Source organism: Fundulus heteroclitus, chromosome 11, assembly GCF_011125445.2.
Source record: "Fundulus heteroclitus isolate FHET01 chromosome 11, MU-UCD_Fhet_4.1, whole genome shotgun sequence".
NCBI lineage: Eukaryota > Metazoa > Chordata > Actinopteri > Cyprinodontiformes > Fundulidae > Fundulus > Fundulus heteroclitus.
Window position 1 is genome coordinate 7,776,604 of NC_046371.1, and position 19,530 is coordinate 7,796,133.

Below are 19,530 nucleotides of genomic sequence, written 5' to 3' on the forward strand. Positions count from 1 at the left end.
CAGACTCAGTAGGCCTATAAATAACACAAGCAGTAATTTCTAATTTCATATTCACTGCTATGTGTTAAGCTTATTCCTAAATCTATCTTAAATTCATGTATTAGTAGTCACTGCAAATAAAATGTATGTTTGCACCAGGAGATGCTAGGCTAAGCTAATATGCTAAATGAGCTAACAATTGCTAACAGATAAATTATTAATTGGTGATTAAATATGCTGGCAGGGGCTAAGCTCAAACTAAAAAGTTAATAACCAGCAAACAAAGATTGCCAGATCTGACTTATATGCCTATTTTATGACCTTGAGATCAGGTCTGACACTTCTGTTGAGACACACTGCAAACCTGGTAGGACACTGGATTGAAAATGAGTAAAACTGCAGCAAATTGCAAAAATAAACTCTGAAGGATCCTCAGGACGCCTCATGTACTATAAATCAAAATGATAAAATATGGTCAAAAAGGGGCAAATTAAAGTACTTTGTAAAGTACATTAAACCTGCTGCTGGCTGTACAGATGTGATTTTCTCAATGGGTTTCTTACGGCCTGAATAGTCTACAATAGTTCTTGTGAATCCCAGTGAAGCTGGTGTTGAAAAATGGTGAGAATCATTTGTCGGTGAGTCTTTCTGCTTTTTTGCCTGTGGCGTCTTAAGATGAAATGCAAAACGACAGCATAAATCGTCGAGCCACCAGTTGTTGTATTTACCCTTCAAACGAAAGAGAGACTCTAAAGTAAGTTGTAGCTGGAAAAATAATAAATCTGTTAATAAATAAGGGATATGGTTAGTTTTATTGTTTCTCAGACTGGATATTGTGGAAGCAGAGAAATTGAAGTAAACTGCCATTATTTACTGAGCTTTAAACAGACCTTACTAGACACATTATTGCCCAAACCTATTTAAGGTGGGAAAAAAACATGATTTTCATCTATGTTGTTATTGATTTGTTGTTGTGATGTTGCTCCACTTTAAGCTCTTTACACAATCATTAAGTTGTTTACTAGAATCATTAATGATTAAATTAAATAGATCAGATTTCATATCATATAATAAAAGTAGAAGGTTATATGTTTGGGAGTTAATAGAAATGAAAGTCTGAAAGAAAACAGCGGACTTGCAGATTAATCAGGGAAATGTCCCTAGTTTAGAGTCAATTACATGATCAAACCCACGTGAATTTCTTTTTTTTTTATTCAACTTATGATTGTTAGAAATGTTTAGGTTGGTTAGGTTTAGGCAACATCTCCACTCAGTTTAAGGGGAAAATAACTCTAGATGTTTTCCATCTACCATACTTATTATGAAGTAGAATAAACTACAAGTTATGAAAGGAGACTGCTAAAATGGATTTAATTTGAGTTTGTTTATCCTTTTCTCTGTTGCTATCATTTTAGACTAATTGGTTTTGGTTGGAAAATGGGTTGACTTGGGGAGGCTTAATAAATAAAGCAAAAGAGTCATTGTGAATTAGAATAAACCATAATTTGTGCAAGACTGTTAAAGTTAATTTGTCTTGTTGCGTAATGTTGGGCTAACTGGTTAGGTTCAGGGAAGAGGTCCAGGTGTTCAGAGTTGTTTATTCTTCTTTATTTGCTTATAATTTCTGTACTGATTGTTCAGGGTTAGTTAACAGGTTTGGTTGTGAGTTTATAGCCTGAAACAGATTCAGTTAATTTGCAGTGTACGGACTTTAAGTAGAAATATATAAACTGAAATAAATTTTAATTTATATTTTATTCTCATGAAGATACGGACAAAAGCAGCTGTATGTATGTGTATGCACGGCCATTTTATATGTAAAGAACAGAAACAAGAGGAGTTGTAATAGCATGATTAGGCATCTTTTGTTTCACAGCAGTGTAGCTGACCACTCAGGCTGTAAGATGTTCATTTTGTTTACAGCTCAGGGGAAGAAACTGTCTCTGTGGTGGCTGGTTTGTGTAAATGTCGCTCTCTAACAGCACCCGGGAAGTCAAAGTTGAAATATGTGGTGTCCAGCATGTGTGGGTTCTGCAGAGACCTTAGCTGTCCTTTTCCCGACCCTTGACCTGTGCAAGACCTGCATGGAAGGAAAGCTTTAACGATCATCTCTGCAGACCTAATTGTTCATTAAATATTGACCGTGGAGCTCAAGCGAAGAAAAAGCCCAGCATGGATTTTTTTTTTTCACAGTTTTTGCGTTTGGCTTGTTTAAACCTTGTCGTTCTGCTCCCCAGCGCGAAGAGGAGCTGAGGAAGGAGGAGGAGCGAAAGAAGGCCGTGGAGGAGCGGCAGCGCTTCGAGGAGGAGCGGATGGAGCTGGAGAGAAAGGAACAGGAGAACCGAGAGAGGAGGTACCGCGAGCGGGAGAAGCAGATTGAGGAGCACAGGTGGGCCTCCTACTTGTATTGTCTCTAAATTATAGATACAAGCGAGCCAAATGTGTTTCAGAAAATATGTTTGCAAGGGATTTGACAGATATATTGAAGGACTGAGACCTTCGGGACATGTACTGAGAAAGTGTAATTGTAAATTCAAGCAATTAAGAGTTCAAATTAGGAGCAGAGAGGACATTTTTAGGTGTGGGCAAAGATTTTAAATGTCTCCCACAGCTCCTATAACATCAAATCATCACTGAAGCTCCTAAACAGAAAATTATGTTTCGGCTTAGGCTTTTCTTTTTCTTTTAAATGCCTTGCACAGATTTACTGGTGTTAAAAAGATCCACACATAATCTTTATCTCCATCTGCAAGTATCTTCATTTGTATATATTTATTCTGATTTGTGTGAACAGGAAGAAGATGCAGGAGGAGGAGGAGGCCAGAGAGAGGCTGAGGAACCAGACCACCATAGTAAGTTCTGATAAACCATTATGTCAATAATAATGTCAATCATATATGTTTACTAGCATCATTAATGATTAAATTAAATAATCATTAAATCAATTACTGGTGTTGTTCAAGTTGGGATATTTGTATAGATAATGTATTTTGACCTTGACCAGGGACAAAAGATTTATTTGGATGAGAGAAGAAATAAAAACGAAATCCAATATGCAGAATAATTAGGGACACAATGGTTGTATAAACAACTGCAAAATAATGGAAACACTAAAAATATAGCTGAAAAGTCTAGTGTGTTAGAAGTGATTTTCTATTTTGTATTATTTTGAACTTGGGAGTGTATTTTTATTAAATAGGGGAATATGGTGAGGCTAATATGAACACATATACTGCTACAAAGTTCTACTTTAAAATATGCAAAATATTATACAGTAATTTTTTTTATTACAGCCTTATTAATATGTTGGCTGCAATTAAGCTCTATGCATTTGTGCTTTAAAATGTTTTTCTTGGTGTTTACTTGCACATGATTTTAATTTGGACCAAAATCTGCAGAATCTTCACTACAGTCATATTTATTCATTTAGAAATAAATCTATCTTTTTCTCTTTATTCAATTTTGGCATTTTCTCCAGTTTTTTCTCTCAGCTTTTGAACGTCAAAGAGCATTTGTTGAAAAAAATAAAATAAAAGTCTCTACTGCCCTCTGCTGGTGACAGTCTGCATTCATACCTGTCTTTGTATTTCCCATTTAATGAAAAAGGTGCATGTTTTGTTTTCTGTTTCTTTCAGGCATCTGAACCGAGCATCGAGGACCTGAACCTGGACAAGAAGGAGTCTGAGGTAGAGGTCAGTTTGATGAAAAACATGAGCTCACAAATTACAGCAGCAAATCCATTCAAAGGAGAGAAGATGAAATTTTAAGGCAATCAAAAATAAACTAAGCCCATTAATCTTCCCTGCTGTACTTTAAAGCTCTTGGATTTCTATAAAATAGTTGTAGCAGGGAGTTAGTTTGATAAATTAGACAGAAGCAAACAGCTTTGTCTCTTTGTTTGTGTCCAAAGGAAACATTATCTCAGGGGGTTTGTTTTACTGGCTGTTAAAGTCACTAAAAAGTTGAAGGTCTGATCGAGGCCGGTCGTAGCTCTTCACTGCGTTTTTACTTTTCCAGGAAGCGAAGGCCATCATCGCCCAGCGATCTGGGAACCCGCGGGAGTTTTTCAAGCTGAAGGAGAGAGCAATGACCATCAGCGTTGACACCTCACCTGTCTCCGTCCACAGGACCGGTAAACTTTTTCGTGTCCCTCATATGCTTTTAGTTTCCCTCCGAGGAGCAAGGCGTACTCCTGAGCTTTTCAAGTGGACGTGACGCTCCTCAGGCTTTCTCCAGTTGTCTATAGCGTTTGAAACAAGTTTTTTTTGTTTGTTTTTCAGTCAAATCCGCAAAGCCTGCCTCGTCTGAGGCACAACTCGTTTGAGTAATTTTTTCTAGTTTTCAGGGTTCCCGCTTTGTGTCTTGATACTTGAAACGTTTTCTGGATTTCTCTCTTAAACTCACTTGGGGGAGAAAAAAAAACTGTGGAGCAGACACAGTTTTATCCACTGAGGCTGAAGTGGTTTAATGGAAAGATGAGACGCCTGAGAGGGTGACGGGTGAAAGAGAATCATCCAAAAGTTAATTTACCTTAGTCCAGGTGAGAGACGGCGGATTCAAACCCGGGACCTCTTTGCTGCAAGGCAGCAGTGCTACCAACTGCGACATCTTCCACCCACAGTTCGAACAGCGAAACCTAAATAGGACACACATTTGTGAATGTTACATGAGTTCTATTACATACATAGTTATTGGTTTGAACATTTTAAAGCATTTAACCCGTCCACAAGGCGGCTTGTTTAATAAGCTGGCTGTTTACAGAATGCTCCAACCGATGGAAATGGGAATCTAATGGAAAGTTGAGTGGAAGGAAAAAGTGTGGTAGAAAGCACAGCTCATTGATAAATCTGGGAGAGATTGATAAGGAGTGGATGGTAGACTCAGGGGCCACCACGCACAGATTTATCCAAAACACGGGATACGGCTGGTCCATTCATGGTGTTAAATCGCTCCTGAACCAGAGATCATGTCCGAAGCATTTTACCTGGGCTAAGAAACAAAATCATAACAGGACAATTTGGAGAACTTCGTGCTTTTTTCTGCCAACAAGCTTTATGAAGATGCTCGTTTATTTTTCCAGCAGGACTTGGCGCCTGCCTACGCGGCCAAATGTAGCAAAAGCGGTTTTAATGACTATAGCGTCACATGGTGTCACTTTGATTGGCCAGAAAACACTTTACAATAAGTGGACGTGCTTTTCAGTGGGCACACATTTATGTATTGAACCCTTTTTTTTTATTGGTCAGAGGTACCATTCTTATTTTCTTAGAAACCAACTTTGGGATTTTTATTGGCTGTAAACCATAATCATAAAATCAAAAGCTAAAAAAATAGATAAAAACTTCAAATATAACAGTCTGTAAATCATGAGTTCACATAATAACTTCCCTTTTGAAATAATTTAACTTCACGGTGATATTCTTCTTTATTTTGCTGCAGCTGTACCCAGTCAAATCCAGCACCCTGCAGCTGCTGCCTCTAAAACACCCGTATTTAGGAGCTGCTTCGCTTTGCTGTAAACTCTTCATTACACTAAAGCGTATACGGGTTGACAGCCGGAATCAACATAGCATTAAAATATAAATATATTATAAAACGTCTAAGACATTCCGGTGATGAAAGTCACAGAATTTAGTTTTGAAATCACCGAACTCCTGAATTAAAGAAGCTGTCAGACTCTCCTGCTTTGCCTGACTGCATGCTGTCTGCTCTCGGTGTTTATAAATTACTCTAATCGCTTTTCTTTCTGTCTTTTTCTCCTTTTTTTCCTGCCCTTCTTCTTTGTGTCCGCCATCCTTACATGTTTCTGATTTTAATTTCTCAACTCTGGTTTTTCCCTTCTCGTTGGGGCTCGGACACGCCCCCCGATAACCCTCTTTATCTCCTTCCTGTCTGCCATCGGTTTTGTCCCGTCACTCCTGTCTGTCGTGGTCTGTCGCTTCATGTCCGTGTTTTCTGGTCCGTGTCCTCGTGTTGGACCGCGTGCGGCCGCTGTGCGTCTTCCTGACCACCAGGCCGCTTGGACAGCCCGTTCTTGAAGCAGCAGCACAGTCCCAGCAGCCCCAGTAGAACTACTCCGCCCCGGGGCGTGTCGCCCCTCCGCACCCCGCCACATGCACGGAGGCAGCCCCCCGCTGCAGCCGGTAGGTACAGCACAGGAGCTATAAAAAGGGAATTAAAGAAAAGCCTCAACCTCCTCCTGGCTGGCACCGAAGACAAAGTGAGATTAAAACAGGATGTAAAACGTCGGATTACGAAGAAGAGAGACCCCCATCTTCCCTTTTTTAATTATTTTTTTTATTTTAAGACCTTCCTATTAAAAAAATACATACCAATTCAAGTTTGATATGTATTTAAAATTAAAAAAGAGAATTTAATCTGCATCATTTCGAGCTTTTCTACATCTTTACCCACCAACAAGAAGACTGTTTAGGTCTGGGGACCATTTGTGGCCCCCTGATTGCAATTCAAGAACGATACAAATTTGGCCTGCTAGCACTGACAGTTAATGCAGATTGAGGCTTTCTATTTTTTAATTAAGGGGAAATTATTACTCAATTAAACTGAAAATTGTTTGGTAATGTTTTTTGATAACCCCACTTCTTGCATTCTCTGTAATTTGATAGCAGATATGACCAAATCTTCAAAAACGGAACTAAAAATAAGTAATATTTTCTTAAAATGAGTGTATCTGTCCATGATTTGAGCAGGTAAATAAGATTATCTGCCAATGGAATAAGATTTTTCTAATTAAAATAGGAACAACTCATCTCCATTATCTTATTTTAAGTGCAGGATCTCTAATTATCTTATTTTAGGGGTCAAAATACTCAATCCATTGGCGGATAATATTATTTACCTGCTCAAATCTGGGACAAAAACACACATTTTAAGAACATTTTACTTATTTTTAGGTCCGTTTTTGCAGTGACAAGAGCAGACTTTAGTCCGTCTAAGTCTAAGTCTTTTTCTTAAGTAATTTAACTCTGCAGAATACAGAAGATTTACGATAGATATGTAACTTACCACTTTTGTGCTAAACTTAGGCAAGAAATTATTCCCTTAACAACATAAACTATTAAACTGTTAAGTAACTAAAATTCTACTGTCACTGATAACAGATGATATCAACTTGAGATAATTTGTAGATTTTGATCATCTTTGACACCAGTTCAGATAGCCACAAACAGGATGAAGAACAAGGAAGAACAAGGAAAGCTGTTTATGACATTTAAAATATTTCCATAAAATGAAATAAATAAACAGTATTACTAATAGATTTTCCCTTACCTTAAACAAGCAGATTTAAGTCAGATCTTGAACAATGTCTCCCCCCATGCAGCTGCTGCAGAGCTGGAGAGCTCCTTCAGTCAGACCGCTGCATCCTACGCTCACAAGGATACGTTATCACAGATCCTACCTCCCCACAGCGGTTAGACTTTATAACAATCCCTGCTCCCAACAAACTCAATAAGTAGAATTTTAGTTCTTGATTGAAGATTTAAAGAAGAACTGATAATAAACACAAGACTTGCCTTGACCACAACAATTAGTGCTAAACCTCACAAATCAGTTTGTAATGATGAACACAAACCGTTCCTAGAGCTAAACAAGTGCTTTTCTATTTCTGAAACTGAGCAAAGAGAAGGTAAATCTAAAGATTAATCTAAATCTTTAAAGACCTCAAAGGAGTAGCATTACCTAAATTAGTAGTTTTAGTTTGTGAATAAGTCTAAAGAACAACTGATAATGAGCACAAACCATGTTTAGCCTTAAGCAAGTATTCTCCTTTCCTGTATCAGCATAAATCTTTCCTAATCTTAAAGAAGTGGTATTCATATCTGAGGTTTGTCAACATGTGATAAGATAAACAACCATTCCCTAAACCTATGCCAGTATATTTAGGTTCTGAACGAAGCCTGAATGAAGCACCACTGCTGATGGAAAACCAAGCAGGTTTTCCATTGATGTTCTCACAAGGGCTGTGTTGACCTCTCTTTTATCTAAAAATACTTATCTACAGTCCCTTATAAAACTATTCCAATGGTTTATTTCTTATTATTTTTCATTTTTAATTCCCTCTGAGTTTGGCTTGACTCACCAGGGGAGTTTTTTTCCATTTCCTTCAGGGGTTACTGTGGGAAATTGTAGACTATCAAATTGTCTAGTTATTAAGTCAGAAAAGATCATCTAAATACTTTTTCTTTTACATAAATTGGTTCTAAACTGCAGATTATAATTTGACAAGCTAAGTCCTCCTATGGAGCCGTAAACCCTTCAGCTCTTCGTGTGTCAGCGGACGTCGTCGTCATGCTTTCGATGTGGTCCAGTCTGGTGTGAAATTTTTTCATAAATGTTTCTGTTTTCTGATTTTTCTGGTTTGATTTTGCACCAAACCTCTTTTACAAGGATGAAAAATAACTTTTATGTTTTATCCCTTTTCTGAATATTTTTTTTTGTTTTGTTTGAATCTTGCGCGGCTGATTGTGGACGCCGTCACCTTTGTGCTAACACGCGCTCTAAAACCCATTCCTGCTGCCGCCTTTAACGCTGACCGACCTACTGACCTGTGAGTTTTCGTTTCAAATCATGTTGCAAGTTGTCTGCACCCTTTGTTGACAGTGGATCTCGTGGATTTCATTGGACTTTAATGTAGTTTTGTGTGAATGTCAACATTAAGAGCACAGTGGTGATTGTTCTGTTGTCTTAGCTGACTTATTACAACTACAAGTTTTCTGTTGACCACTTTCCACAAAGCAGTGGGTTCTGCAAGATGGATTAATTAACCTTGAACACTAGAACCTTTTACACTCCTCAAACAGATCATACCATACCAAAAACCCAGCTCATACATTTGAAAATAAAAGATTTTTCACTCCTCAGCATGACAAAATATACAGTGTGTATATATATATATATATATATATATATATATATATATATATATATATATATATATATATATATATATATATATATATATATATATATATATATATATATATTGTTTTAGCTAGTTAGCTAGCTTAGCACCGTTGACAAAATACACTAGCTAAAATAGACTATCGGAAAATATGGCAGAATAATATTAAGACACTAATATCTATGAGAAAATACAGTTACATTAACTTTGATACTCTTTCAGGAGTTTATTAATATTATGTTACTGGTGCTCTGAGGATTACCCAGAGTCCATTGCTGCTCATACCACTGACTGCTGGCACAGACCAAACAGCAGATGGTGCTGTTGTCCCATTTTGCAGGATTTTTCTATATTGTCCCCACGGATCTTTATCAATGTTGCACCTGCGCTGTTATTTATTTTTTTTTTTTTTACAAAAATAAGAAAGTCTGTCGTCCCCTCCCTTCATGCCCCCCCTAGGGAGCCTGCACCACAGTTTGAGAACCACTGCTTTAAAGAATGTGTTACACAGTTAAAACAAACTGGAAAATGGCCAACAAGGATGTAGTTAATAAAATGGCAGATCATTTAACAAGTGATTAAAAAATATTCCTTTATACGTGGAACATATCACATTTGTTTGTAAAGAAGGTAAAAAAAATTGGTTCAAAATCAAAGTAAGTGATCATCTGAATTTTCTAGTTTTTATTTTAATTAGGTAAAAAGTGATTATTTCTGAATATATTCTGCCATTTTATTGTATTCCTTCGTTCGTGGTTTCTTGTGTTGATGAAGAACTCTTTGAAGCGGATACCAGAGTATATTTGATATAAACACATCTGGGGAAAGTCCTGGTTTTAATGTGGATGTAATAGCTGTCACTGTGATCATGTTGGTCTCAGGATTTCTACGCAGTATGTGTGGATAAAGAAAACAGAGGATGGAAAATGTATTGGTGTTTGCACACTTTAATGGTTATCCCACTGTCCACTAGCATCATCTATTCATCCAGCTGTTTTTCCATCCATCAATCACCCTTATAGCCACTTCATTTTCTGTTCCTATATTAAAAGCCTCAACACTGATTCTAAAAAAATCATAGTAAAGATTTATTTATTTTTATTTTTAAAATTGCCAAAAAAAAAAGCACTTAAAGAATCCTGAAAAGCCTAATTTGTGTGAAAAATGTGTAGCAATCCTGAAATTAGTCAATTCCTCTGTGTTTGTGAACCAAACTACTGTTGAAAGGTTTGGAGGATTATTGTCTTTGTGTCTTTCATATTAGCGCTTAAATCGAAGTGAACTAGACTTCTGGTTTCATGAAGACGAATCACCTCTCATCCAAAAGACCTCCTCAGTACTGAACATGAGTTATAGGTCACTAATGGGCCTGTTAAAGTCAAGTAATCCCTGGTTCTATGGTCCATTCTCTTCCATGTTGGGGCTATTGTCCCCTGACAAACCTAAACATTTAATCTAATGATGCCTACATTGTTTTCTTCTCATGTCTGTTCTGGTTTCCCATGCTTAAAGTCAAGTAGCGTGTTTCTTTTCTCTCTCGAACCACTAGTCTTCTTCAGAAAGGATTCATTATTTTGGGTGAGAGGTGAATTATCTTCAATCGACGAGAGAAGAAATCCAGTTGCCTTCAATTTAGGCACTTAGAGGATCGTCCTGCATGAATCGACACCGATGCTTTGAGGTCTTGCATCTTGTTAAAATAAAGAACATTTTATTGGTATTCACTGTGACATGAAAATCCTGCTGGATTGTTGACGTTTGAGATGTTCAGTTATGTGGAAACCTGCGAAGATACCAGAAGTTGTTCTGGACGAAGCAACAAAAGCTGTAGTTTTACCAAACAAGGCGAACACAGTCATTTTCCAGAATAGAGGTGAAAAAAGCAGTCCTTGATTTGAGGTGCTTTATTATCAAGTTCCTCTGTGGATGAATTGGATCGTCCAGAATTTGAAGCATGACTAAACGGGCCGGGACTAAAACCCCAATCATGGCTGTGCGCATGGTGCTACCGTCGTATTACCAAGGCCGTTACGATGCTTCGTCATGCTTAATCCAGCTCAGTACAGAGAAGTGCTTCATTTGAACCCTGAATTTTAGAAATGATGAGTTCTGAGTGGAAAAATTCATATTGAACATGCAGCAGATCTTTGAATCGCTGGATGGAGATGCTAAAAGTGTTTTAGTGGTCTGTGAATTAAGTGAATCTGTACTTGACGGCAGATTCTATGATTCTTTACATTTCTTTCTAGTATTTTGAAATGTCAAAACACATCTTTCTGCTGGTTAATATGTTTCTACTCAACTTCATATCAAGGATAATTTCAGTCTAAAGCCATCTCCTTTTCATTTATTTATAAATATACCAGAAGATGAATAGGTAAAGAGAGGTAAAGTTCGCTGCACTCTTTTGGTTCTGGAGTTTTTCATCCACATTTTTTTCCTGCAGATGACAACGACGATGAAGTGAGCATAGAGCGCAACATGGCCGCCGTTTCACCCATTCCTAAAATAGTCACTACACCAATCAAAGAGGACTTTAGCAGGGAGGAGGAAGGCCACAGAGAGGAAGAGTGGGGTAAGAAGGGATTCATTCACTTCACTATTTGCACATACTAGATTTTTTTTTTTTTTATCTTAGAAATTACATCAGATTTCTGATGAGTGTTGGAGCTTGATTAAGAGAAGGAGACTTTTTAAATTCTGTCCCAGATTAGATTGTTAGGTAGTGAAGGGAAGCAAATATAGGAAAAATGTCTTCTCTCTTTTCAGTTTTCATCACTAAATTCTCGCTTCAGCATTTTGGATCAGTTGAAGGCTTTTAACTTTTTCTTATTATTATTTGGCTGTGTTAATATTCTAATGCCCACAGCCATTAGCGGTCCCCAGTTCTCCTAACAACTGTTTCACTGAAATACATCGTGTTAGGAAGCCAAACCATCATTGTGAAAGTCTCATTTCCTCCAAATCAGTCCTCGTATTACTCATAGCTGCACTATAGTAATGTAGCTGTCAAAAGACTATTCTGATGACACCATCTGTCATGCCATTCAAACTTTATAAGTCAACAACTTGTCATTTGGTGCTAGAAAGTCACTTTAAGCTTATGCTACATTTTGTGGTTGGAAGGAAAGGTCAATTGGCATCTACTGTCAAACGTTCTGTCCTCCGTTTTGCTCAGAAACAGGAGGAAAAAACTATCTGGCTACAGCTTATTATAAGTGAAAGAAAGCATTAACTTGCCTCATAAATTTTATGCTGAAACCACAGCTGTGATCAAGTCAAAATGTATATTTATAGAATGTAAGTGTTTCACACTGTATAAAATGACAAAAACTGTGTTGGGTCCTCTTCCCTCAGTTTTGGGTCATTCTTTTCCAGATTTCAAAAAGTGCCTTTCTTTTTTAGTGGGTTTGATTTTACAAAATTGCTCAAAAAGCTAGCCTTAAAGTAGTTATAAGTAATAATGACATCTAGTGGTTAAAATTGGAACAACACATACACAATGCTTTTCATGGGGATCAGCCATTAACTCAACGGTGCATTGTTGCTGTGAAACACCCCTGAATTTTTACTTCCAAATGCTGCACTCTGTTTTGGGAACTCTGGGAACTCTCCTATGATTGGCTCGGGAACCAGGAAGTAAACACGGGCTACCGAAATAGGTCCGGGCTGTCAAACCTCAAGGTTTGAAAAGAGAAAAACTTCACTAAGACATTATTGATGGAGAGGACCGATTGTTTATAGGGAATGCTAATTCTATCCTGGGTGAGAAATGAGAATGATTTAGGTTGATTTTACAGTAGATATCTTACTTATCGCTCCTTTAAAATTATTTGCCCACTTTGAAAACCAATGAAGAGGCTGATTCTGACTCATGAAATATAAAACATACGTTTTCTGGCTCTAATGTACTTACACTGGAACTAAATCAATTAAAATCGAAAAACAATTAAGAATTAAAAAACTGCCATTTGTCTTGAAATGAGTCTAATTTTTTAAATTCCCTTCAGATTCGGTGCCAAAGGAGGAACAGAAACGACCCGTCCAGGAGTCGACACCTACCAAGCCCGTGCAGAGCGTCGCACCGCAGGCCCGCGAACCCTCCGGTATTCCTGCATGGGACTCCGGGACGGACAACCTAGTTGACCTGTGGGACGGCAGCTCCGCCCCTGCCGCCAACCCCACCCCGTCCGCCCACTCCTCCAATCTGGTGGACCTGATGGGAGATGGCGATGTTCTTCACGATGACGTCCCACCCAGCATAGCCGCCGGCAGCGGCAGGCCTCAGCCCCTTCTCAGCTTCGATGGGATGGTGGACGGGAGCTTCTGCTCGGCCACCGTTGCAGAGGACGACCCCGCCAGCCTGGTGGACGTGACGGGCTCCGACCAGATGACCCTCAGCTACCAACATGCGCTGCAGCACGCCTCTGGCGAGGGGCAGGATTTGGATGATGGACAGCTGCTGATGACCAACGGGGAGACGCTGCTGAAAGAAGGAACTCAGGTCAGAGGAGTTCAAACTTATAACGACTTCCAGAGTTTTTTATTTTTGTTTTTTTGTTTATTTTTGTTTTATCGTCTATTTTTGTTTCCTCCCATCTGTCTGTAGGCGAGTGAGGGCTATTTCAGCCAATCACAGGAGGAAGAATTCGGCCAATCAGAGGAGTCATCAGCTAAGCCAGCACCTGTGTTTTATAACAAGCCTCCAGGTTTGACCTGTCTTTTTCATCTTAACATTCATGCAATGCTGTTTTTAAGATTTTAAATGTACAGGAATTTTTTCTCCATAGCTTAAATGCCTCTAAGCGCTACATAGGGGTAAAAAAAAAAAGGCCTTTCTGCAATGGTGAATGATCTTCCTAGATAGATGGTATACTTTATCAAATGTAAATGTCTGTGTGAACACAGAAGCTGCTGTTTTGTCTTTTTTTTTCTTCAACGTTTTCTAGCTGTTTGGTAATTTATCTTTCCGTTAATTATTCCTTTCCTGTCTCCGTCTTAGTCTCAGCTACATTTTCTGGCAGATGTTTGTCTTTCCCAGAGAATAAAACCCGTCTCGTGTGTTTCTGTGTGCCTTCAGAGATTGACATCACGTGCTGGGACACGGATCCTGTGGTCGACGATGACGACGACTAACGATGGTGGCCGTGCCAGGAGGAAGTAGGAAGCGAGCATCATGAAGAAACATTTTTCTTTTTTTTTTCTAAAAAAAAAAATACCCCACAAACAAACAAAAAAGTAATAACAAAAAGTCTTGCATTAAAACTCTTTCAGTATAACCTTTTAGAGGAAGCAGTAGCCACCATTTGAGTTGAAAAGGCTCAGATCTGATCTGTTTTCTGTGTTTATTTATTTTGGTTTTTTGTTATTTGTTTTCGTTTCTATGCAGATGTTTTAGCCGGGATTGAGGGGTTTTCTTTGTGTACATGATTTATTCCACGTAGCGCACCGCTGCATTAGAGACAATGAAGCTGAGTGTGCGGCCTGGCGGCCCACACTATTAGTTTGTAGTGCTTTAATAACACCTTAAAAAAACAACAAAAAAACAAATCCATCGGATCAGAACAGCTGCCATGTCTATCTTCACTCTCTTCTTTTCTCTCCTTTCTTAATACCTGAACATATTCACCTCTGCAGCTCAGTTAATCATGTATTTAGACTTCACTTTCATGGAGGAAAAGTTATTTATTCTGGTGTATCTGAACTGAAAGTCCTTTGAACAAGTCTGTGGCGCCTTTATTTCACCTTTTTTCACTCCTTTTGTATGATTTTAAAACTGAGTTCAACATTAAACAGCTTTTTTTCTGTCCCAGTGCACTTTTATGCTTCTTCTGCCTCCTTGTGGATGAACTGCAGCCATCAGCCCTGAGACTCATTAAAAAAAATACCACTTATATAATTTCACAAGCAAAACACCAGTTTCAGATAAATATAATGTAGATATTTTCAACTTTTTTAAAGAGCTTGGAAACGAAGTAAATTTCTTCACCAAAATACTAAAATTAGATTTTCTGTCCCAGGACAGGATGCCTTACTTTTCTTGGCTTTTAAATGTAATTTCTTAGTATCGACTCAAAGTTAAGCTTTTCTATCCCGCTCAAACATAAATCGTGGGATCAAGCTGCTGGACAGAAACTTTTGTTTTTTCATTCTCAATATTTTTATTGTTTTACCTGTGTATTAATCTGCAGGGGACCAGATGCCGAGGATTTGCTTCTAAATTTTAAAACGTCAGTTAAACCTTTCCTAAAAAAGTATCTTGTATTTTTTGCCAGTTAATTTTCCTCTATTAGAAATGAAATTTTGACTTAATGTTGGATTAATGTACTAAAAGATTTAGCTGCTGAGAAAGATCAGAGACTAGAAATTTGAGGCGTAGAAAATCCTGTATTGTGGGTTGCTATGGTGATTCCCTCCTTTTTGAGAGCAGCAGGTGGAGGGGGAAAACAAACAAACACATCAGATTTTAAGCCTCAAACAAACGGTTTCTGTTTCGAATCTGAGTTGTGTCACAATAAATCGGTGGACCACGTGTCACGTTTTATGTGTCTCGAGTGTTTTGTCCTGAAAATAGCGTATGACCGGTATAAGAGACCCTTCCATTTCAGTTTTTAAAGAAAAATTCAAAGCTGAAATATATTGGGAGGGAATTTGTGATGCTGCGTTTGATGGAAAACTCTTAACTCCTACAGCACCATGAGCCACACCTGGTAAAAGTAGACAAATTACCTGTGATTTGATGTACATGCAAAGATTTGGGGGGGAAAGAGCTTGAAAGTAGTGTAAATGAATCGCTTTCTGAATATTTCACCGGGTCTTGATCTAAAATGTGTGACATCACCAAAAAGCAATTAAATATAAATTAAATTGTGTAAAAAAAAAACGTAAAAGGTATATAAATGTCAATTCTATTAGGTAAAGTCCAACTTTCTGTGATCTGTTGCAACTTTGAACAGTGTCTCTGCTATGAAGTATGGCCAAGCTAAGAGTTTTGCTTTTCAAAAAATGTGTTTATGGTGATTATAGTGAAATAATGTTATGTGTCGTCCACATTGGAAAGAGCAGCGAACCAAAAATTATGAAACCTAAATAGTACTTTCAGCTTTTGCCACAGCAAGTCATTACATTAGGACACACATTTGGCAAAGTTTTTCCACCGAATGCCCTTCCTGACGCAAACAGGGTTCAAACGCAGGACCCCCAAATTAAAATCATAGACTTAATCCACTTTACCACAAAGGGACTACAAAACCCAAACAATAACGTAGTAAAAAAGTTATGAAAGTGTGCTTAAAGGTATACTATGCAACCGGGGTTGATTTTCCAGCGAGGCTCCCCCCAGAGGGCGAAAGTAAAAGTGCACTGTCGTAAAGATGCTCAGCTGTTCTGGTTTCTCTGTCAAGCCAGGCGCGGTTGTTTTGAGCTTAGCAGACAGGCGAACGCAACGAAAAGTGGAAAAAACGGCAGAAAAAACAATGACTAACAGTGAAAGTATGAACATCAAGCTTCCCGCAGCGCTATCTTGCCAAGCCGCCGCGGCCTCGCCGCAGCCGCCGCGGTAGCGTCTCGCCAACATAAAAAAAAAATAATAATAAAATAAAATAGTAATAATAATAATAATAATAATAATAAAACTTGATATGCTTGCATGTTTATTTGACGTTAACACGCGGTTCTTTGTTGTTGCTTTCACGCGTGCATATAGTGAATGGCAGGGCAAAAACACATGGAGTTCTCGCCGTAAAGCGAGACTTCTCTGTGTGCGGGCCGAGAGCTCCTGCAATTGCAAGTGCGGTATTTCCCCCACAGACCCCCAGGGCGGCCGAGAAAACCTTTGTTCGACCTGAAATGACTCATTTAATCATCCAAAACGGTATGGAACACATTAATTAACTGAAAAATGTTGCATAGTATGTCTTTAAGTGCTTTTACATTACAGTCCATTGTCATAAATTGTCCAGCTTAATGTCATATTCTATGTATTTACTTATACTGTTAAACTAAAAGAAGAGAATTGTATTTATTTTGCCTCCTTAGAGCGCATATTAAGTTTACTTCCCTTTCTCTGTGTTGATGTGAGTTAAAACCAGTTCTGTGAGCAAAGGGTGCTCATCCAAAATGACTAAATCTTCTATTTGCAAAGCTGACCAATTAAATCACTGATTTTTTTTTTCTTTTTTAAACTTTTTATTATTATTATTATTATTATTATTATTATTATTATTATTATTATTATTATCTTACATTTGCCATTACTCTGTGCAGACTAAAAAACAGCCCATTCATATTTGTATACAACAAATAAGCTTTTCATAGCCATGCCATACTACAGAGTGGTTAAGTGATGGTTCTAGCTTGCTGTTTTGATTATTTCAACTTAAACTGCAACCTTGTACAGAAAATATTACGAATCAACAAAGTAGTAATCCTTCAGTTAAAAAAAAATTATCTCATTTTGATTTTGACCCTATTTAAAGCTCCTACCATTATTTCTGGTGTTCCTCATAGTTCTTGTTTTTTTTTTTTTTGTCGTCTCCCACAGGAGAAGAAAGGGTTCAACTGAATAAATTTAGTAAAGGAGCACCATGTTCTTTCTTTTTTTTTAAATCAAACACTTCCCTTACATCTGGTACTCAAAGCAGCTTAAAATATAGAGCATATGAAAAAAAAAAACAATCATTTTTGCCCCACTTATGCACATCTGCTTCAGCTGTGCAGTGCCAAGACGAAGGAACCGCATTGGTATTTTGTTACTGTATGTGTCTTTAATAACCTTTCAATATGTGTGATAGAATCAATTTTCAGGTCCCTTTTTTTTAATTTGGCACAACAGTGTTGGTCTGTTTGCTGTATATCCCTGTAGACAATAAAAAAAAAGCAATAAGAACGTTTTTGTCTGAGTGTGTGATTACCTGTAGCATTCACATTCTAGCCAAGCGACTGAAGCGCTGTCAGGGAAAGAATTTCTAATTTAACCTTTCATGCAGTTCATTGAAGTTTTAGGACATTTGTTCCTCCATAGATCTATGAAGGTCCCACCACAGCGTTTCGGTACAGATGCAATGGCCAGATTAATGGCCTTGACTTTAACTAGGCCATTGCAACAACTATAATATTACGAATATACTTATATAATATACTTGTTGTAAAATAAGGTGAAAAGCAGCTGATTAGACTGAGCTCTGGACGGGACACTTGTAGCCCATATGGGCTTTGTTAACTTTCTGTGTGAGAACAGTCACGTCTGGCGTAAGTGTTTATCTGTTATGTTGGATTAAATCTAAAGTCCCTTTAGACAATTTTTAATTTGGATGTGACTAAGACAGTGACCAAAAATAAGTAATAAAACAACACTTGCTATTCTACCCCACTTTTACATAAGATTATTTTTCAATAAGATCAATTTTTAATCTGCAGAATTTCACGTGTACAAAATCAAAAAAGAAATGCACAAATTAAACTCTAAATGAATTGCAACTGTTTTTAATTAGCTTTTTCGAATGATACTCATTTTTAAAACTTCTTGTCAAACTTTATATAAACCATATTGTATATGACCTATTTATCTTAACCTAATAAACTTCAAAGCATTTGAATATTTAAATATAAAAAAATAATGTGTTAATGGTAGCACAACCCTTTTCTTTTTTACCAATACCTATTTGTGATTGTTTTATGAATATGTATTTCTCAAAGGCTTTAGAAAATACGTATGATATGGACCTTTAAGCTTTACATATTTATATACATATAAACTTATGTTTATAATGGTTTAGATTTGACTGAGACATTTTAGTTATAATTTAAAGGTCTTTACAAACATTTTGTAATCAATATTGGCCTCAAATGTCTTTGCATTGTCTTTCAATTTTTCCATTTCTATAGCTGTGTGTGCTAAATGTTTTCATTCATTAATTAAAGTTTTATTATGTTTTATTCCATTTAAAATCTATGTCCAAAAGCTGATCTAACTTTCTTTTGTGAACAAGATCCATACCATCAGTGAACAAAACTACTTTTAACTGCAACAAATGCTACCAATGTACAAAAAAACTGGTCCGAGCATCGATCCCTGCTGCACCCCAGATGTGATCTTCAACATTTTAAAATGAGTTTTCTGATTAGACTGATTTCAAATATGTGCATCAAGTTGAGATAAAACTTTTATTTGTGTTTTTTGGAAACATTCTGTCCCATTTATAGTAATTGTCAATGTAATGATTAGTAATCAGTTCATGTGTCTCAGCAGTTAAAGTCTCTTTGTTTAATGTGATGCAACAATATTCATTTTATGAGGGTTTATATGATCCTCTATGAATTTTTGGTCTCCTTCGCATTGGTTAAACACTTGATTTTGTTATCTAAGCCTGCAGGTGATTATATACTTACTTACTTAACTTTGCTCATGCAAAATGTTTAGAGTTCTCCTGCTCAGAAATTTACTTAACAGACCAATCAGAATCAAACAACTGCAGGGATCTTCCCCTTTTTATTTAACTAATCGATTGCACCCAAGCATGTGTGGATTCAGGCTATGAATGCTGCAGCTCTGGTTTACACATACACTTTAGTTTTTTATATTCAAAAATATTTATTTCCACTCGTGTCGTGTTATGAAATGCATTAAA

The 19,530-nt window shown here is 37.3% G+C and overlaps 1 protein-coding gene across 5 annotated transcripts in view; it reads left to right on the forward strand.

Moving 5' to 3' along the window:
- dbn1 (drebrin 1) overlaps window positions 1–15,443 on the forward strand; it is a 106,057-nt gene extending 90,614 nt beyond the window's left edge. Inside the window, exons 7-15 of one of the 5 annotated variants that reach the window (XM_021321977.2) lie at window positions 2,217–2,368; window positions 2,774–2,831; window positions 3,615–3,671; window positions 3,997–4,111; window positions 5,994–6,122; window positions 11,349–11,477; window positions 12,913–13,406; window positions 13,512–13,611; window positions 13,983–15,443. In XM_021321977.2, coding sequence (XP_021177652.2) covers window positions 2,217–2,368; window positions 2,774–2,831; window positions 3,615–3,671; window positions 3,997–4,111; window positions 5,994–6,122; window positions 11,349–11,477; window positions 12,913–13,406; window positions 13,512–13,611; window positions 13,983–14,038 — 1,290 coding nt within the window. In that variant the 3' untranslated portion in view covers window positions 14,039–15,443. The remainder of the gene's footprint in view (window positions 1–2,216; window positions 2,369–2,773; window positions 2,832–3,614; window positions 3,672–3,996; window positions 4,112–5,993; window positions 6,123–11,348; window positions 11,478–12,912; window positions 13,407–13,511; window positions 13,612–13,982) is intronic. The other 4 variants (XM_012873402.3, XM_021321978.2, XM_012873404.3 and 1 more) reach the window with 4 other exon arrangements.
- Window positions 15,444–19,530: the final 4,087 nt, after the last annotated feature.